This window comes from Cinclus cinclus, chromosome 11 (genome assembly GCF_963662255.1).
Source record: "Cinclus cinclus chromosome 11, bCinCin1.1, whole genome shotgun sequence".
Lineage (NCBI taxonomy): Eukaryota > Metazoa > Chordata > Aves > Passeriformes > Cinclidae > Cinclus > Cinclus cinclus.
In genome coordinates, this window is record NC_085056.1 from 1,010,356 (window position 1) to 1,031,397 (window position 21,042).

The window sequence follows — 21,042 nt, forward strand, 5'->3', positions numbered from 1 at the left end:
CACTCCAGTTGCGTCCTGCTGTGCTGGGAGCTGGGTGCGAAGAAATGCCAGGATTGGGCCCAGAGACTCCAAGGAGCTGGGAAAGCAGGAGCATCCCGTGCAGACGGATCCCCCTCTCTGACACCCCCGGCACTGTGGTTATGTTGTCTGGGAGCTTTCCCAGGGCCTGAAGTGAGTGGTGACCCCATGGATGGGACAGGGACATACCAGCACCCTCAGCACCACCAGTGAGGTTCCCACACAGCCGCGGTGGGGCACGGGGGTGAAGCCCGGCACAGCGGGGCCAGACTGGCACTGTCGTGCCTGTGCCACTGCCAAGTGCTGGGACAGGGGCAGTGTGTCTGCAGCCCTCTCTGTGCCCTCATCAGGGACCCTTCACTTTTTGCTGTGCCTGTGTCTGCTCCAGGTGGAAACGGAACTCTCTCCACCTCTGGCACAGCTGCTGCCTTGCACCCAGAGGCAGGACAGCTGGACACACTCTTGCTTCTGGAGGCAGGATGGCTGGACAGTGCCCAGCCAGTGCAATAATTGAGACTTTTCATTCCAAATTCCTCCTCTGCCATTCACAGCAGGCCCCGGACAGGCACAGCTGGTACAGGAGCTTCCTGGTGTGTGCCTGTGGTCCGACACCATCTCCAGGAGTGATGAGCAGTGCTTGGCCATCCACTCTTGGGTGAGGGGAAGGCCCACTCTTGGACTCCTGCTGATTGTGCACTCACAGCAAGACATGGCAGGGCTGGGACATGGCCAGGACTCACAGCCTTGCAGGGAAAGGGGGTGCCAGAACCCTGCCCCATTTAACAGGGCACAAGGCAGCTGGAAAATGGGCCCCTGGGGCTGGGCTGCCCGGTGCTAGGGGAGCGAGGGGGCCACCAAGCTGAGTCTCTGAGGACTCTGGGCCCACCACACTGTGAGTGTGCAGCAGCTCCCAGTGCAGGAATGGCAACAGCATTCCTGACTGTTGGGAGGAGGTGACTCTGATGTTGGGGTATCCCTGAGTACATGGTGGTGAGTGCTGGTTCCATCCAGGTACCCTGCAGGGTCTCTCAGCCCCTCTTCAGCATGGAGGGGCTCTTGGTGCCACACCAGAGGGGCCCATCCTCAGACTCTGTGGTGAAGGAGCCCCTGACCCTTCAGCATCCTTGTGGTGTGAGCATAGTGCCAAGGAGGGGCCATGGAATCCCACTCTGGGGTGCAGACAGCAGAGCCCCCCTCCCTCACTACTCCCCTTGGGATCAGACACACATTTGGTGCTGCCTAGCCAAAGGGAGCCTGAAGGAGTGGCCCTGCCAGCTGTTTGCCCAACTCAGGGCTCACCCTGAGGGTGATGCCCACCCTTCCACAGGACACAGGGTTTGGGACAAGACCATGATGGCACCCGTGAGCTTTTCGTGGCCCCATGGACAACACGGACACAGGGCTGAGCACATCTCTGTTTAATCCCACACCTCGTCCCAGCGAGGTTCCCCCACGTCTGACACCGCCAGCAGCATCCTGGAGGGCACAGCGAACCCTTCCCTCGGGGAGCCACCATCCCTGACCCCAGAGCAGGAGCAGTTCACTTCCACAGGCTCAGTCCCACTACGGCAGCACCACGATCTTCTTCTCCAGCGTCTGCGGGGGGAACAGGACCCTCCTCATGGCGGTGTCCAGCTCCTCCAGTGCCAGCTGTGCATGCAGCACCGTCGCGGCGTCGCGCTCGGCCGTCGCCACGTGCTTCAGCAGGCGGTACAGATCCCGCAGCACGTCCTGCAGCACCTGGGCACGGCGGGCAGTGGCAGCGTCAGCACCGCCCAGCCTCGCCCGCACCGCCCCTCACCCCTCGGCGAGTCCTCCCCCTTCCCCCGGCACGGCGCCAACCACTGCCACCGCCGGCCGCAGCCTCGGACCCCCGTGACTCAGTTTCCCCAGATGCCGGCAGCACATTGTGGTCCTTCAGCACAGGGGCACCAGGGCATGCCGGGATCCCGGCTGCGGGGATTCCCGTGGGGAATTGGCTGTTTCCTACATGGGAGCCGAGTCCTAACATGCTTGTTACTGGGAACTGCGGAGGGAGGCCACAGTGGTGGAAAATCTGGGCATTTCCAAGTCAAATCAGCAATGAGCAACTCCCACGGCTCCCAACAGCTGGCACTGCCCCCGGCATGGCATGGCATGGCACTGCCCGTGGCACAGCCCAGCAGCTCTGAGGGACACCTTCACAAAGCCCCCTTTCCCCAGGATCTGTTGAGAGAACCCTTTAGTGGGGGACTTGGGACTTTCCCTGGAAGCTGCTTGGGAATGAGCCCTGCAGCCCCTATAGAGTAGGGGTTCTCCCCAGGGGATGCCCAGGAGCCCCTTGGGGGCTGTCCCTGCCCCAGGGACAAGCAGGGGATGACCCACCTCAGTGACCTTCTCACTCAGCCCCCGTAGCAGCACCACCACCACGTGCACAGCAGCTCTTCGCACTTCAGCCTCGGGGTCTGTCCGAGCTATGGCTGTCACACAGCAGGTGACCTGTGGGGACAGGGCAGGGAGGCATCATCAAGGACTGCGAGATGCAGGGGATCCCATTGGAGCAGCCACTGAGGTGCTGGCGATGTCCCAAGAATGAGGATGGGACCCCCGTACCCTGTTGGGGTGTGGGCTCTGAGCAGTTCCCACCAGGGCCAAGCCACATGGATGCCTCAGGAAGCTGTGTAACAGTCTGTATGAAAATCAGCCAGAGCCAAAGGAATCCAATTAAATCCCAGCAGTGACAGCCGGGAGAATTAGCAGAGCTCGCACCTTCCCAAAATAGCAGCGTGTGGCTCACTGGCATCACATCAACAGCCGGGATGCACCGGTGCCGAGCGGGAGCCGAAGGGAGCAGCCCGAGTGCCAAATCCAGGATGTCTCACTCCAGGAGCACCGGGGGGTGAAGCTCTGGCTCCCGAGGGGCACAGACCCATCGGCTCCAGGGCTGCTGGGCCCCTGGAGTCGGGCTCACTCCACTGGGTTCTCCCAGCAGCTCCCGAAGTCCTATCTCACCCACAGCCTGCAGCTGGGGTAGGTGAGGGACAGCTCTGGGATGCCGATGATACTGATAATGATAATTAAGATAACGGGAGGGTAACAAGGTATCATTAAGTGGGAGGTGTCACTGGCAGGCACCACCTGTGCTTCCAGGTCTCCTCTGGCAGTGGCTGCCATGGGTGGAGAAGGCACCTAAAAATCAGGGCTAGAACCTCCCTAGTGTTTGCTTCAGGCCCCATAACTTTTACACTCCACAGTATCAACAATTATCACTCATGTCCTTTATGGAAATGTCCCGTTTCCATATGGAAATGTCTCATTTCCATGTTCTCAGCAGTCCAACCATGTGCTAACAAATGCTGAGAGGCCCCACGCTCCCAGGTAGGGTCAGGGAAGGATGGAGCCGGTACCTCCTGGATGATGGACCCCAGCTGGAAGCCAAGGTGCTGGCAGAGCTCGCCCAGGTTGGAGAGGCTGCTGGCCCTCAGGGCGCTGTCGGGATCCCGGGCACCCCGCAGGAAGGCCCGAATCAGCGGCTCCCGGTGCTGGAACACCATGTCCCCTGCAAGGGAGAGCAGAGTTGTGTGTCACCAGCATGGAAAGGCCTCACCCTTCTTGCCAAAGGCCTGGCCCCTTTGGGAACAGATGGGTTGGGCATCTGCCTTGCAACACCACAGAACAGCTGGATGCAACATCTGGAGTGTGGCTTGTGGCCCTCAGCACACACTCCCTGTCACAGACTCTTGGTGCATTCCAGTCCTCCCATGGGGTCACCCATGGTTCTGCAAGCACAGCAAGTAAGAATCTCAAATTCCCATATCATCCAGACCCAAACCCCTGCCCCAGTTAGCACACACATGGACGTGTGAGCTGCTAATGAGAGCAGCATCAGCATCCACAACCATCCCAGGAGTGTGGCTGTCCCACAGGAGCTGAGCAGCTCTGTGCCCCACATGGTGTGGGCACACCTCCCATCGGGCCGTGCCTTGAGGGGTGGAAAGAAAGCTCCAGAAGACCAGCTAGCCTGTGAGTTCTATGTTTTGCCAGCTCTCTCAAGCTCTGGAAGCTCCTTGGACAATGGTGTCTTACAGCAGATGGAGGCAGTGGGATGGATGCCTTGGAATGCCCCACGGTGTGGAGACAAGAATGATCCTTGTGGGCAATGGAGGGTCCACAACACCCTACACGTGGGGGCTCAGGGCTGGGGGCTGGCACAGGGTGGGGGAGAACAGGGCAGTGCTGTGATGCCAAGGACTTGCTGGGAACATATCATGCTCTGTGCCTGCATCCCAGGACTTGAAACTACAGCAGTATGAACAGTGCAGGGTGATCTGAGTGGGATCCCCTCCAAAGCCAGCAGTGCACCAGCCTCTGTGCCAGATGGCTACAGAAGGAGCATGCAACACTTCTTTTCCCCTCCTAGATAGGGAAAGCTGCTCCAGTGGGACAGAAAACAGGGATGGGCACAGGGCAGGGGGGAGGCATGACAGTCTCTTGGCAGAGCAGGAGAGCTCAGAATCACAGAGAGCTGTGGAGCCATCCTGCAAGTGCTATGTAAATCCTATGCTCTCAGATGCTGAAGCTTTGCAACAGAAACGACTTGGTGCAATTTGTTCTATAAATACGCCGGCGAGCTGGGACGCGCCGGAGCAGCTGCCCGCGGCAGCAGCACCACAGCGAGCAGGGAGAGCACGATGGAGAACCAGCCAGTCCCCCAGAACCATCCTGGGGGTGGTGCCACCATCCCCGGGGCAGCTGCCAAGGGAAACCTGCACCAGACCCGACACACGGACGTTGCCCGGGGAGGTCCGGGACCGAGGAGGCTCTGAGCTTATTGCTGGAATCCCACAGGACACAGTGGGATTCCCTGTCCCCATCCCAGCAGCGAGGATGGATGGTGGCACAGCACTGCACTGATGGGATGGCATAGCTGGCAGAGTCCAGGGGTGCGAGTGATGCCAGAGAATGTGACACCGGCCACAGGAGAATCACAGTCCTGGGGTTCAGAGGGTCCTGGCTCTTCATGGGCATCCCCAGACAAGGCACACAGCACCCACCTGGTGACCAGGGACCCCTGCCTGGCTGCCCCAGCACCAAGGACACCAGCTGCCACCTCCCTGGCCACGTACAGCTCCAGCTGTGCGCTCCTGCTGGCCAGGCCTCCTCCACAGAGTCAGACAAGGCATTTTAGGACGTGTCCCAACAGCAGATGCCGGAAAGGCCTCATCCAGCTTCTACCTCTCAGCCCAGCATGTCCAGACGCTTCCCAGCAGCCTCCAAGCCTGGTGCTGCCGACCAAGGGGATGGTGGGCTGCTGGCAGGACCTGTCATCCTGCTCCTGCTGCTGGCAAACCCCAGCCAGCTTCTCTTCAGCTTTTGGACCCTTCCCACCTTCTGGCAACAAAATTCCCCAGTAGGCTCTCCCCCGGTAATGGTGAGGCTGAGCAGTGCTGTGGCTGCTGGCAGCGGGCAGTGCCATGCCCACGGCCATGAGCTCACCCAGCGCCCGGGTGACACGCATCAGCACCTCGCCCAGCTTCATCCTGGTGACAGCAGCCATGGCATCCTCCGTGCCCTGTGCTGGGCACTCGTACTGTGCCAGCAGGACGGGCAGAATCCGCTCTGGATACTCACTGGAGAGAAGGGCCACACCTGCAGGGGAGAAAAACTGGAAAATCAGTAATTTAGCAGTTGGCAGTTCAGCTCGCTGCTGCTGGGTGATGCTCTTTGACCCAGTGGGGACTTGCTGCACTGAAGGCAGCTGAGCACTGCAGCCAATGCTTGGGCACAGAATATGGTCAATGCTCCCAGCTCCTGACCATCAGCATATGGTGCCAGCGTGTCCCTGCCAGATTTGCCTGACCCAGACTGGGAGCAGGAGCCAGTGTGTGCTGCATGCCTGCTGCATCTCCCTGATGAGAGATCAGACCCCAGACGCAGGGATCAGAGCCTTCTCCAGCTCCAATGCCCTCTCTTGAACACACTCCAGCCCCTCAATGACTGTCTTGTCACGAGGGGCCCAAACCTGACCCCAGGATTCCAGGTGTGATGTCTGAATGTCACTGGAGTCCAGTTCCATGAAATTCAGCAGCGCCACAACCACTGGCTCAGCCCCAGTCCCACCGCTGTGACAGGGATCAAGTGGGATATGAGGACCCATCTGGCATGGCCCCCAGCCCCGTGCTTGGCACGGCAGGGTTCAGCATGGCACAGGTGCCCCTGTGAGGGGCCGGGTGAGTTAATGCTGCGAGGAACCGCAGCAGGGTTAATCACTGCCAAACGTGCAGCAGCTGCAGCGGGCGCATTAATCACCGGGACGTTACAGCCTTTGTGCTCCAGCCCCGGGCAAGGACAGACCTGTCCCTCTCAAGATCGTACAGGCAGCGGGAAACACAGCATCAACTCTTTTCCCAGCTGCTGCCAAAGGTTACCAACCCAACAGCAGCGGTGCCAGCATTGCTGTGGGCCAAGGGAATGAACGGCACGTCCCTTCCATGGAACCCAGGGGACTGTGACCATCCATTGTCACAAGGGACACGCACATCACCCAGGGGGAAGCACCTGCCTGCAGATCCCACGAGCAGCCTGGTGCTGTGGGGCTGTGCTGAGCAGGATGGAGCAAGCACTGAACTGAGGGTTTCCTGGGAAGGGGTGTGAGTACTCAGGAGTTGCCACCTTGGCAGAGCCCTGAGGGAACATCAGTTGGTCCCCCTGGTCCTGCTCCTCCACCAGCCTCAGCTGAACAGAGCCCTCCGTGGGTGCCAGGCTGGGGTGCTGAGGCTGTGCCCACGCTGTACTGGAACTGCAGCCCCAGCCTGTGGCAAAGGGACAGTGCCCAGCTCCAGGGAGTAAGAATAACTAGGAGGAGAAGTCTCCAGCTTCAGGAACTACTGGGCATGCAGCCCACATGTGGCTCCAGGCTTGACGGAACAGCACAAAACCACAATCTGGGAGGGCAGGAGATGCCAAGCCCTCAGCCTCGCCGTGGCTCTCCTGCTCTTCCCCCCCAGTGTCCAGAGCCCCCACAGCACAAAAGCTTCCCTGACAAAGTGCCAGCACTCGCCCCGACAGGCAGTGCTCACCTTGGATGGCTGAGAGGTAGACAAAGGAGTCCTCATGCTGCACATTCTCCAGAAACACCTGGAAGGAAGGAAAGAAAGTGCCATCAGCAGTGACCCTGGTATGGGCCCAATAATCATGACCATCTCCAGCCCGACGGCACATTCAGCACCAGCTCTGCTGGCAGGGGACACAGCAGGAGATGTGGACCAAGGCAAGGGACAGGGACCACAGCAGAAGCTTGGTACCTGCAGCAGCTTCTCCTGAAGCTGAAGTGCCTCTGGATCCCGCTGGGTCACCAGGCTGGTGAGGTGGCGCAGGGCAGCTGCCCGGCTGGGGGGCTGGGGGTCGCAGGCTGACACCAGCAGCTCCTGGAGCCCAGCTGGGGCCGGGCTGTCGGCACACGGGGCTGGAGAGGCTCCGGAGGCGCTGGGCTCACGGCACGTGCTCTGCCCTTTTCTCCCCTCCCTGTGAACCGAGGGGCTGCCGTGTCCGTGCCGTGGCGATGGGGAGCTGGGGGCTGTGCCAGGAGGGCCAGCAGGGCTCTGTGCTGCCATGCCAGGCTTCCTGCCCAGCACGCTGTCGGCAGCGGTGCCCACTGTGCCGGGGGAGCAGGCGCCGTGGGTGCAGATGGCGATGCGCAGGTCTGAGGCCAGCTCCTGGGTCAGGGGGTCGGGGTAGGTGTGGGACAGCTCCTCCAGCAACGGCACCAGCCGCTTCAGCACCACAAAATCGCTGGACTTGAGCTGTGGAGGGAGAAGAGCAGCTCCGGCAACAGTGCAATGAGGGTTCACTCCCTGGGATGCTCTCAGGAGGGTGGGCATGTGGGTGAGAGCTCCATCCCCAGCTCCTGAGCTGGGCTATGGGCATCCTGAGCTCCTCTAAGCCCAGCACCAATCCCACCCCTGGCAGCAGCCATGGGAGAAGGTGGGAAGCGCATGAACCTGAAGAACAAGTGTCTGGGTATGGAGGCCAAGTCAGGGACATCCCTCCTACCAGCACTGTGCCAGACTTGCCATCAGTCCTGCCTGGAACGATGCTCCCAGCACAGCAGTCATGACCAGTCCTGAGCTAGAGAAGCTCCTCCACAGTTAACCTGGATTTAACTGCTAAAATCTGGGATGTGAGGCCTGAAAAAGGGTACTTTAGCAGAGATTTTGGATGACTGCATAAAACCCCTCGCCTGCTGAAACTCAAGAAGTTCTGCAGCTGCTTCCAAAACCTTTCACATTCCATTTTCCAAATTATGTCACTCCCATTAACACAATAGGGGGAGCAGGAGCTTGCCTGGGAGGGGCCCATTGCAGCCCCATGACTCTGGCTTCAACTTCTCTTCAACTACAGTTCCTTTCCCAGTGTTAGAAATTTAGCAATAAGAGACAATAAATGATCTTTTTCTGTTAACAACTGCATTTTCCTTAGGGCAAATCCAGGGATGAAGCAACCCCAGCAGCTCAGTGATGGCAGCTCGTTAATGGATGTGCCACTGCTCCCCATGGCAGCTCCACTGAGTGACACAGAGCTCATCTATATATATAGGTATTACAAGGTTAACTGAGGGATATAAATAACAATATAAATATGTATAAAATGTAAATATAAAAATATAAGGGGATTTTCAAGGGTACAGCCCACATGGGAAGTTCACAGTGCTCTGCAGCCAGAGTTTGTGACCGTGTGGGGATGCAGAGGGTGCAGTGCTGGTATTTAAAGATGCTGTATGTGACTGCACTGCTCTGTCAGTGCCTTTTTAGGAGAGATTATAAATTAGTTGATTGAACTCTTGGGGGTGCCCTGTTCAGACTGAATCCTTGGTCACCACCCTGGCATTGCACCAAGGAAAAAAAAAATAATTAAATATATATATCTATATATCTATTTACAGGCTGCAACCCAGCAGAGACCCCGAGCCAGGGCACCCAGCTGTGCCACAGCACCCTTGGCTGGGCATGCCAGTGACCAGCTTCCCACCCCATCCCCACTGAGGTCCCTCACCTGGACGGCCCCGCCGAGCACGGCGGCCACGAGCCCCATGGCCATGGCAAGGGTCTGCGCCTCGGCCGCTGCGCCGGGGCCCTGCGCAGGGTGGGCACAGGCCCGGTGCAGCACGGCTGCCAGGAACTCCTGCACCTGCCAAGGGAACAGCCATCAGGAGCAGGGACACCCCAAACCACCTCCCCCGCTGCCTCTGTGCCCAGCTGAGTGTCCCCATCCCACACAGCTCTCCAGAACAATTCCATACAAATTCAAGGAGTGTTCCGACAACGCTCTCAGGGATGCACAGGGTGGGACTGTTGGGGTGTCTGCAGGGGCAGGAGCTGGACTCCATGATCCCTGTGGGTCCCTTCTAATTCTAAACCCTTCCCATTTTCCTCCTCCTGTTGCCGCTATCCCAATCCCAGTGTGGGCTCAGCCAAGTCATGTCCACAACTGGGACAAGGTGATAGTTAAACTGGTGGGGTCTCTCAGCAGCAGAAGTCCCCGTGGGGCTGGAGGAACAGAGGGATCCCAGCTCCATCTCTGCCTCCTGCCTGGCTCCACCAAGGGATGGAAGCTGGGAAGACAACTGGGATAGTCCCAAAGCTCAAGGTGGGTCTCTATGGAAGAGCCCGAGGTAAAGGCTTGGAAATTCCAGAGCCAAGGAGCTCCAGCCCCTGTCCACAATTCTCCATAGCAGCCTCCTCCTTATACTGCACAGCTGATACTCCAGCTGGGTCATGTCCTGTGTTCTCACTTACTTTGTGATTTTTCCCACAATATTTTTATTCCACATGTGACGATCCTGCCTGGCTGGCATTGGCCTTCTCCATACTTGGCACCAACACCTTTGATCCCACAGGCTTTCTGCCTTCCTAACAGATCTTGAAATTAGGGAGTTGATGTTCTCCATGCCTTATCTTCTCCCAGACAAGCCTGGGACGGATTTGGATCAGGGTCATTCCTACCTAACAGGTGTGTTGCTAAAGAGGAGGAACTATTGTGTTCCTATTTCAGAAAACAAAGTAAGAGGGCAACAAGGTCCTATTGCACTAAATTCCAAACTTCCATCCCCAGGGCACTGAGCGTAGGCAGCACTTCCTCATCAGTTGCCAGATTCCTTAAGCACATCTCTTAAGCAAGGAGGGAGGCTGTGCAAAAAGACTTTGGAAAAGGCTGCATGGAAGGCTCAAGTACCTGCTGGGATAATTATTCCAGTGAAGAAATTCCATCAAATAGCAAGTAGGTAAAAAAAATTGGAATATTTGCTCTCACAACACAGTGACACACAAGCTGGAGGGGTTGAAGTTATATTTAACATATAAAAAAGGAAAATTGTGGATAAGTAACAGTAGATTGCAACTGAGAAAAATTAAAACTTAAAAAAAAATCTAGGAAATAAAACATTTTAAAGTGGGAAGGAAAAAAAACTGAAAAATAAAACACTGGGGCACAGCTGTGTCTCAGGCAGGAGGAGAGAATCCTTGGTGCAGTGGAGGAAATCAAGTTGACCTTGATGATGGAGGAGAATATGTAAATAAAATAAATGTGCAGCTGGGGGAGGCCACAGTGGCTGCTGCTCCTGGGCTTCAGCTTTGGAAGGATGGATCCCACTTGCTCCCACCCCATTAGGGCCCCCCAAAATGCCCCAGGGAACCCCACACTGCAGAACCTGCTCAAAGCCTGTCCCTGTCCCAGCCCGGGGCCTCCCTGAAACACAACCCCAGGCAGAAGGATAATGGATTTTTTGTCTGGATTTCTTTGGTGGCAAGTTTTTATCCCAGACTCCTGGCTGGACCCTGAAACCTGGCAAAACCCTTCCCCATTTCCCAGCCTGTCTCTCTGGCCCCGGTGGGTGGGTGTGATGGGGAGGCAGGTGGGGACAAAGCGCTGCTGGCTGTGTCCCCTCTGCTGCTGAGCACACAAAGGCTCCTTTGTCCCAAAGGAAACGTGAGGAAACCTGCCTGAGCAAGCAGTATGAGGAGCTGGCATGGCTGGGGCACTGGGGGAAAAACAGCAATAAAAAACAGGATGAGGAAGTTAAAAGCCACTGGATATGCAGGGGATCCAGAACGGAATGCCATGCTGCTCTCAGTGTCCGGCTGCCTTCCTGACCAGCACAGCCAAACCCATCCAGGGCAGACTCAGGGGGAGATTTTAACAATCCTTTCTGGGACCCAGGTCAAAGTGACCTTTGAAATCACAATATTTAATAAATTTGGCACTGCCCATTCATTAACGTAGGAGCACAACCAAGTTGCTCCCATCCAACATGGCCTTGGGCATTTCCAGTGATGCCAAGCCACAGCTTCTCTGGCAACCTGTGCCAGGGTCTCACCACTCTCACAGGGAGGAATTTCTTCACTGTATCCCTTCTAACCGTGTCCTCTGACAGGGGGAAGACATTCCCCTTTGTCCTGTCACTCCAGGCCTTTGTACAAAGTCCCTCTCCAGCTCTCTTGGAGCTCCTTTAGGCACTGGAAGTCTCTCCAAAGGTAACTCTGGACCCTTCTCTTCCCCAGACTGAGCAATCCCAACCTCCTTCAGCCTTTGCTCCTGGAAGAGTTCAGCCGATCCCCCCAGGCCTTGCCATGACCAACCTGCACAATGTCAGTGAACACGGTGTCGGAGATGCCCTCGCACAGCGTGGCCACGAGCTGCAGGACCAGCAGCTTCCTCCCCTGCCTGGCCTGGTAGTGCTCCAGCTCCAGCAAACTCCCTCCAGGCTCCACAGCTGGGTTTGGAGCTGTCTCATCCTCCGCAGCCACCTGAGTCAGCTCCTGCCGGGAAGGGAGCGCAGGGCACAAAGAGGCAGTGGTTAAACACCAGGAACCAGTGCCAGGAATGCCAGGTGACTCCTCACACCATCACCACCACCTTCCAGCTGCTTCTGAGAGCTGTCCACAGCTCCTGGGTGTCCCATCCCTATCCCCTCCTGTGACTATGGGCTGGGGCACAAAATCCCAGTCCAACCCAGGCCTGGAGGGAACTGTGGGGGGCTCCAAGTGAGATCAAAGGGAGCAAGTATGGGGCCCCTCTTCTACAGCCAAGGGAGCAACAGGGATTATTCCCAGCCTCCAACACACTTCAGACAGGCTCCTGTTGTTAAAACAGCCCAGGGGGAGGATGAGGGTTAACCCCTTCAGGGACAGGGCTGCTCCCACTCCTTGGCTTCCCACCCAGCACACAGGGCTGCTCGAGCTTATGCCATACCTCAGAACACACAGGAGGATGATTGATTCCTCTTTTGCCTTCTGCTGGTCCCTTCTGGAAGGGAAACCCTTCCCACAGGTATGTCCCAACCAGGGACTGGCTGCCCTCACCTTCAGGCAGTGGATGAAGAAGTCTCCAGCCAGACCACTCTTCTGGCAGTGGGAAAGGAGCTCCACCAAGCTCTCCACATGGCACTGCTCCAAGGAGATCTTCTGGTACAGGGCCTCATCTTCATCACTGGAACAGGTCACTGTTATCACCAACACACCCAGAACCCCCTGACCCAGACTGCAGGGCATGGCGAAATACCAGTCTACTTTTCCCTGGAAGCCTTCCTTCCCAGCATTTCCCAGCAAAGCCTGGAGGCAGCTGAGCCAAACATTGCCCAGGTCATTGGGGTTCTACTTATTAACTAACCTGCACTCATTAAGAAAAACCATGAGCCCAAAACATACCTTTAATCCAGCCCATAAATAACAGGATTAGTGCTGGCTAGGTTAGGCAGCAGTCAGAGCTGTGGCAGCAGGGGCATGGGCACAGCCAGGGCCAGTATGGAACAAGTTAAAAGTAGTCCCAGTTTAAGCAAGGCAGAGCTGCTGCTAATACTGGCCCTCCAGTACCTAAAGAGAGTTTATAAAAAGGCTGGAGAGGGACTGTGAACAAGGGTGTGAAGTGACAGGACAAGGTGGGGGATGGCTTCCTATTTACAAAAGGTGGATTAGATGGGATAATGCAAAGGAATTGTTTCCTGTGAGGGTGGCAAGGCCCTGGCACAGGGTGCCTAGAGAAGCTGTGGCTGTCCCATCCCTGGAAGTGCCCAAGGCCAGGCTATACAGGACTTGAAGCAACCTGGGAGAGTGGAAGGTGTCCTTGCCCATGGCAGAGAATGGAACAAGATGAGCTTTAAGATCTTTTCCAACCCAAACCAGCCTGTAATTCTAACTCAAGTCAGGAATAGCTTGAAATGAAGCCAAACCAAATGTATTTGTGGGGATTTTGCTGCATGTGTTCCCAGCTCCCAGCACACCCCTGGGCACAGCTGTGCTTCTGCCTGCCCCACAGTGCTGCCCTGGTCCCTCGTGCCAGCTCACAGCCCATCTCCTTAAACCTAGACTCCTGCTGCTGGACATCCTGACCTGCGTGGCTGGAGGCTAAAGGCTGCAGTTAATTCCCAGCATGGTCAGCTCTGCCTCTACTTAGAGACCATCTGCCCGTGCCAGAGGAGCTCCGTAGCTGCTCTCTGATGCTGGCACTGCCACAGTCTGTGCTGTGACTGTGCCACCTGTGCCCAAGGGATTCTGCTCACTGTGACACCCGACAGGATCAGGCTGGAGGTTGGAAGCTGAATTTTGGGAGTGTTGAGATTGGAAACACACATCCCATGCCCAGACACTGGGTTGGCAAGGCTCAGGAGTCAGGAAAAGCAGGCAGGGAGTGCACACCACACACCAACACTCAGGTGCAGCGTGATGCTTTTTGGGGCAAGAAGTCAGAGCTCTGAACCATGTCCAGGGAACCTGGGGGCTGTGATGGCTCTGTGGGCTGTGTGGAAACATCACCTGCCTGAGCTCGAGACGCTGTGGGGTGGCACTGGCAGCCCCCTGCTCACCCAGGCTCTCTGACAGGCTTCCATGGAAAGCTCTGGGTGCTGAGTGACCCACGGAACTGTCCCACAGCACTCACCTGGTGGTTTCCTCCACGACGATGGTAGCACCGCCGTCACTGCCTACACAGAGCTGGCACTGTGGGTGAAGGGTGGGCACATGGCTACTCAGCCTGGCCAGGCCTTCCAGCACAGCCAGGGACTGTTCCCGTTCTGCCTTCTCCAGGAACCACAGCAGGATGTCCTGGCACGGGGAGCTGTCAAGGAGAAAGGAGCCAGTAGCGATACTGCTCTGCCCACTGCATCTTCCCTGCACACACTTTGGGATAAAGAACATGACTGGAGTACTCTGGAGCAGCCATGAGCTCTCCTTGGGATGCTCCTGGCTCTGGCAGCTGAAAGCATTTGTGCCTTCACAAGAGGATCAGCAGCACATCCTGCCCTTCTGGCATTCCCAGATGGAAGGATTTGGGTTCCTCCACACTTCAGGCTGGCAAGGAAGCCCTGCGAACACTCCTGGCATGCCCTGCCTATGCCTCAGGCCGAGGTGACAAGGGTTGGTGGCAGTGCCAAGGGAAAGGAGGAAGGAGATGGGAGCACTGAGGTGGCATGGGGAGCTCTGCCAAGGAAAGAAGCAGGTTAATGAGGTGAAGCAGCCATGCTGGGCTGTGCCAGGGGTCTGGAAACCTGAACACTTCCAGGCAGCCGTGGGTTCAGTCATCCCTGCCAAGTTCCTTAGCAAAGGAAGCAGCGACTGCTGGCCCAGCAGCAGCGTGAACTTGGCACGTTCCACCAACTTGTCACGTTCCACCAACTTGTCACGGCACTCACTGCTCTTTGAAGTGATTAACGAGGCCTCTAGTAACAGCAGAGGCTGTGTCTACACACACCTTTTAGGGAAAGCCTCCACACGCCAGGATCACCAGAGCACTGTGTAACCCCACCAGGAATGTTTTTACCAGGCTAAAAACTCCAGGAAAAGCCTGGGGGGAGCAAGAAGAGAGGACACCCAGCACCTGGTCACCCCTGTCCCTGCCACAACTGGCACACGTGGTGCTTTCCACTGTACACCAGTCATGGGAACCTGGGCATAGTATGGGGGATCATCTGCCAGGAGGCAGGTCCTGATTGTACCAGAGGAGAGTGATCCCAGATTGCAGAATGATCCTGTACTTCCACGAGGGAAGTGCTTAAACTGTTTTCCCCATTTTTATGCTATTTGTAGAGCCCTCCATCCAGTTTCCAGCATGAGTACCTCCAGCCATGGACAACCACAATCCCTGCTCTAGGCAGAGCCACCCTGTGTTCCTGAGGGCACACTCACCCCTACACAGAACATTCTGTCTTCAGGGAAGACAAAAACTAACATGAGAACAGCTTCCTCAGGCACGGGCTGCCAGTGAGGTCATGTGCCCTGCCTGTGGTTACTGTCTGCTTAGAATGAGAGTGCTCTGGGATGAGAAGATGGATCTCTGCTCCTGCCTGTGCCCTGAGATGGGCAGAGCCCAGCAGATGAAACCCCAGCAGAAGCCGAGTACAGAAGCCGAGTACAAATCCTCCCTTACCGTAAGTATGACACATTCTGCTTGGCGAAGGAATAGAGGGAAAAAACCACTCCCAGGACTGACTGTAAGGATCCCAGCAGCAGGCTGGAGCTGTCATTCCCAACTACATACACCTACAGAGAGAAGGGTACAGGGAGGGGAGTCAAACACCTGCATGGGGCAGAAGGGACTTCAGAAACATGTCCGTGCACAGGGCAGCTATCGGGGAGGGTGGTGGAAGGTTCTCAGCCTCTTCCTTCAGTCTGGAGACTGTCTTCCCTGATTGTGCCATATTCCCTATTAAAACCTGCCTTCAGCACCATCTTTCTCCAAGAATTTTCTTAACCACAGCAGGGCTCCAAGCTACAGGAAGGTTGCAGCCAGCTATTTGGGAAGCCTGCTGTTTAGGAGTAAGGTCCTGCCTTACCCAGGGATGCAACAGGCTCCCTGGAATGAGCAAATCTTCATTGAATTACTGTAAATCTCAAACACAGAGATCAGTCACTAGCAGGGCAGTTGGCTAGGGGGTGCTGAGCTGAGGCACTGCGCTGCTCTGGGGGGAATTCAGAGGCTCTGGGAATGTTGTTGGCATTCAGGGGGTATTGCAAGGGCTCTGGGGATGTTGTAGAAGCTCTTGGGAGTGTTGCAGGGGCTCAGGGGTGATTGCAGAGCCCTGTTCCTATCCTCCACCCCATCCAGCACCCTCCCAAGACACTGAGAAGTGGTCCCCAGGGGCCCTGCCCAGCTCCACTGATGCACACAGACCTGTTTCCCTGTGCTAATCCCCACGGAGCCATCCCTCCTCCCCAGACCCTTGTGTACACAAAGCCTCCCGATGAAGCCCCAAGGATGGTTTCTTACTAAGCATCAAATGACACTTGCTAGGCAAGAAACCCCCCCAAACCTGGGGTCCCCTCACTAATCTGGTTGCTGTCAGGCCCCCAGTACTCTGCCATTAAGGAGGGACCCACCCCAACCCCACCAGCACTGCTCTGGGAGGGAGCAGTCCTCCAGACCGGTCTCTGCCTGCCAGCCAGTTACAACAGATCATTACTGGGAAAACTGTCAACAATCCCAGCATTTAAGAGCTTAGCCTGCCTCGGGGCATGCCAGGAAGCAAGTCACCAGCTTCTGAAATTTGAATTCCTGGACTGGAGATGTCCTTCTGGGTTGGAACATGCAACAGGAAACTGCTGGAGCCTGCAGTGTGGCACTGGGGTTACTGGTGGGAATGGTAGGAAATGGGGAGTTATGAGGGGAGGTGTCACAGGAGGGACCTCACAAAAAGGCTTCATCATTCACAGGTAGCACACGGATGGACCTCACTAATCCCCCAAATGCCAGAACCAAGACCTGTGCTCCAAGGAAAGCTTAGAGCTCCTTACAGTACCTAACAGGGCTCCAAGAGGGCTGGAGAGAGACTTTGGACAAGGGCCTGGAGTGATAGGACAAGGAGCAATAACTTCCAACTGCAAGAGGGTGAGTTAAATGGGACACTGGGAAGGAATCTTTCCCTGTGAGGGTGGTGAGGCCCTGGCATAGCCCATGTGGAGGCTGGGGTACTCCTGCAGATGAAGACCAGACAACTGAGCATGACTGCAGGAGACACTGGATTTGAGTAGCCCAACACACACTGAATTGCTCACCAGGCCTCAAACCAGCTCTTTTTCTCACCCAAAGCAGACATGGTACCTTGAGCACATCTTCCACACAGCTGCCCAGCTCTGCCTCTGGCACCAGTACAGCCCCTGCTGTCAAATCCTCCAGTGACAGCTCTGAAAGCAAAGGGCAGAGACGTGACCCCCCACAAAGCAGACTGGAGCCCCCAGAACTGCCCCACCATTCCCTGCACCCAAAAGCACTTCCACAGCTTCCTCCTCCCCCCATGGGAACAGACCACCCCTCATTAGCCATACTAATTCTGCTGCAGTGTTGTAAATCCCCAAGGACACATGGAAATCAACACAGACCACAACTCCAAGATGGATGATTCCCCAGAGAGCTGCTGGTCAGTGTGGAGAACCAATGGCTTCTGTCTGGAAGCCCAGAACAAGGATGTCAGACTGTGGGAGAGGTTCCCAAGGAGCACGGGGCAGAGCCAAACTGCTCAGCTCCCACACTGCAGTAACTGGACTCAAGTAGGAGTAAATACAGTGCACCCAGACAAACTTGACAGAGCTATCACAGAGAGCTGGGCTCCCACACTCCACAGCCTGGCTGCCAGCCTGAGAAAATTCAGATGGAATGACAAAAACCAGTGAGGAGCAAAACCAGACCCTTCTCCAGTCCAGGTACCTGTGGCCTCAGAGCAGCGATGGAGAGGTGCCAGCAGGGGCTGGAGCAGGTACTTCTCTGCCAGCTGTGGCTGCTCCCTGGCCATGGTGAGCAACGTGGTGGTGGCCACACGCTGGAACTGCCGTGCTGCCACTTTGTCCTGGATGTGTAGCAAGCCCAGAATCTGCAAGGAAAAAGAAACAAGGATCAGCAACCCATCATAGAGGGCCTGGGGCCTTGCAGCAACTAAGGAGCTTCCCATGTCCTGCTTTGCTGGGCAGCTGGCATGACATTCCATGTGTGGAAGAGCCAGTGTCCTTCCCACTCACATAGGATACCTTTCTGGGCTCAAACCAGGAGCCTGCAACACTCCCAGAGCCAAAGGCTGGAAGCAAGAACTACACACAGAGCTCTGTGTAGCACAGTGCCAAGTACCTCGTGTGATCAGACAACATCATCCTGTATTTCAATTAAATGTGGAAACGTCAAGAGCGGAAATGTCCTATTGCCAGGAAAACATGTCCATGTTGTGATGGCTTGAGCCAGACCACGCTAAAGCAAAAGGAACAGCCCCAGCACCCTCTAAGCCAGGAGCTGGCTCTGCATTTCCCAGCAGAGGGAACAAGGGACTTACCTGGGGGCACACCTGTCTGTAGTAGTCCTCGAGGGACAGGCACTGCTGTGGGCAGGCAGCCAGGATCTTCCCAACTGCATCACACTTCCTCCAGTCCAGAGCTGCTGCTTCAGCACCAGCACCACCTACAACAGCAGCAGAAATCCTGGGTTAGCTTCGAAACATGGCCAACTCTGGCTGAAGCCAGGTGTTCCTAGCCAAAAATTGGATTTTGAGCTCTTACTGCTCTTGTTAAACCAAGCATCTTTCAGGAGACACCTGAACTTAAGAATAGAAAGGGGAAAATTGCTGTGCAAGAGCTGTGATAATGGAAAAACTCCCACAGCCAGGTGGGTGAGCCAAAAGGTGGGGAGAGGTTGTGCCTGGACGACTGGAGTTGGCTGGAGGAGATTTTGGCACTAAAAACTGTGGGATTCAGCTTGTGGAGATAAACAGCTTCCCTCCCTGGCAGACATGGAGAGCAGGGGAGGGGATGGGACTCACAGTCCCTACAGCTCTCACAGCCCAGTGCCCAGCACATCTCTCACAGCACTGGCACTGGTACAGGGCATTCCTCAGGACTGATCCCACTCTGGACACATACAAGGTGTGACCCCATTGAGGCACAAACAGGATAAATGGGCTTGGTACCTTTCAGCCCTCAAACCATGTGTATCCCAAATTAGAGCAGATTGGGAGCTCAGCACAGTCAAAGTCTGTGTAGCACCATGTCACCTCAGCCTGGCACAAGAAAGTTGCTACATCCAGCTCTTGTGGCTCTGCTCTTCTGGGCCTCTCATGGGATGAACTGTCCCAAGACACCTCTGAATCTGTGATGCTGGGGCCCAGAGCCCCCCACTCACCGTCTGTGCCCTCCAAGACACCGCGAACTACGGCCTGTACCCCACCAGGCCTCAGCAGCCTCTCAGAGAGCAGGTGCCCGCAGAGCCGCCGCAGCCAGGCCGGAGCTGCCCCAGCACCTGGAGACCTCTGGAAGGGAGCAAAGGAGCAGGGTAAGGAATGTATTTGCACACATCTGTACCAACCCCACCTCTGGGCAAACAGCCCATCCTCTGACAGAGAGCACAGGACACAGACAGGCTTTGAATTGCTGCTTCATCCCGTGGCATAAAGCAAATCAGGATTCAGTGAAAGAGGTCGGCCCTCAGGTGCTTAGCATGCTATTCTATCTCTGGAAGTGTCCAGGGCACAGGGTTTGGAGCAACCTGGGATAGTGGAAAGGGTCCCTGCCCATGGTAGGAGGTGGAATGAGATGAACTCTGACTTCCCTTACAGCCCAAGCCATTCTGGGATTCTATGATTCTATTAAGGGCATTAGCCCATGGGGACTTTCCCAAAACAACACTTAAGAGATTCCACATCTCCTACTCCCCAGGAGGCTTTGGAACAGCCCCAAAGAGCAGCAGGTGCCCTGTGTCATCCCCTGAGTGAGAAGGGTGAGGTTTGGAGAAGCAGAGGCTGTGCTTGGCCGGGCATGGCAGATGTGGGTGCCAAGCCAAGGTGGCACGTGCAGTGATGACAGTCCCTGACACACCCACAGTCCTCTCCTGCACAGCAGGGCTGGAATGACACACACCCGGCAGCCTCGCCAGCGCTCGGGGACTGGTGTTTAAGGTGCAAGGACATTTCCAGAAGAGCAGCACCCTCGGACTGTGGGAACCACAGGGGCACAGACACTGACAGCCCCGTGCCAGGAATGGCGCCGGGTACCTGCTTGGGCTGTCCCTGCAGGACGAGCAGCTCCTGCACTGCCAGCGGCTGGTAAACACGGTCCAGGATATCTCTCAGGGCTTCCCGGCACAGCAATCGCTCCGCTTCCGAAACACCCTGGAACAAAACATACTAGGGTTGTTGGGAACACTTGGCTGGGCACTAAAGCCCCGGTGCCGACGGTGTGCCGGTGCCCTGCAGCCCCTCGACGGGCTCCGTGCCTCCCGTCCTTTCTCTCGCATGGAGCACGGCGGGCAGGACACGGGAGGCACCACCTGAAGAGCGGGCTGGCGCTCGGCCTGACACCCGCTCCACCACCGCGAAGGGGAGACACGGGGTGCGAGTGTCGCACGCACCTGGCAGAGGGCGGCGGGGCCGTGTCCCAGCCCGCAGAGCCCGGACAGGAGCAGACGGAGGTGCCGGGCGAGCAGCGGGGCGCCCAGGGCCGGCAGCCGGGTCATCTCTACCAGCGCGGCCACGGCGGCGAACAGCCGGGCCCCGCGGGTGCCGGGCGGCGGCCCCAGCCCCGGCGCGGGCCCAAGCCCCGGTGGCAGGTGCGGCAGCAGCCCCAGCCCCACGGCGGCCCGCAGCGCCCGCCGCACCGCCCGCTCCTGCCCCACGCTCAGCGTGTCGGCGCCGGGCGGCGGCGGCTCCCCGGGGTTGGCGGAGGTGACGGCGGGGGCGGCGGCGAGCGCGGCCAGGCGCTCCTTGAGGCACAGCAGCAGCGCCAGCAGCCCGCAGGCCGCTGCCCAGCCCGGCTCCGCGCCCGCCGCTCCGGCCGCCAGCGCGGGCGCCCGGGACAGCACGGCCGCCCTGAGCTCGCGCAGCGCGGCCCAGCCCGCTGCCCGTGACAGCCGCTCCTCCAGCGCCGCCGCGTTCCTGCGCAGCGTCTCCAGGCACAGGGCGGGCTCCGGGCCGGGCTCGGCAGCGCTGTTGCCATCACTGGGCGGCCCCAATAGCAGCTCCAGCGCCTCCACCACACGGCCCGGCTCCGGGCCCGCCATGTCGGGACTGCCGGCAGTGAGCGCCGCCAT

The 21,042-nt window shown here is 57.3% G+C and overlaps 1 protein-coding gene across 1 annotated transcript; it reads right to left on the reverse strand.

Annotated features, from left to right (window-relative positions):
• Positions 1 to 1,440: 1,440 nt before the first annotated feature.
• On the reverse strand, positions 1,441 to 21,042 carry TANGO6 (transport and golgi organization 6 homolog). The gene is made up of 17 exons (XM_062499791.1): positions 20,365 to 21,042; positions 20,009 to 20,125; positions 19,141 to 19,267; positions 18,299 to 18,423; positions 17,686 to 17,848; positions 17,083 to 17,165; positions 15,412 to 15,524; positions 13,927 to 14,103; positions 12,354 to 12,480; positions 11,631 to 11,810; positions 9,049 to 9,183; positions 7,302 to 7,799; positions 7,077 to 7,134; positions 5,494 to 5,646; positions 3,405 to 3,556; positions 2,383 to 2,496; positions 1,441 to 1,758 (listed from the first exon to the last, which is right to left on the reverse strand). The coding sequence occupies exons 1-17, from the start codon at positions 21,040 to 21,042 to the stop codon at positions 1,582 to 1,584; spliced, it is 3,177 nt and encodes a 1,058-aa protein (XP_062355775.1). The 3' UTR covers positions 1,441 to 1,581.

Coding starts and splice junctions, on each gene's coding strand:
- TANGO6 (XM_062499791.1), bottom strand. CDS start 21,042: ATGGCGGCGCTCACTGCCGGCAGTCCCGACATGGCGGGCCCGGAGCCG. Junction 20,126..20,364: donor GCCCCGCCGCCCTCTGCCAG/GTGCGTGCGACA, acceptor GTTTTGTTCCAG/GGTGTTTCGGAAGCGGAGCG. Junction 7,135..7,301: donor TTCAGGAGAAGCTGCTGCAG/GTACCAAGCTTC, acceptor CCTTCCTTCCAG/GTGTTTCTGGAGAATGTGCA.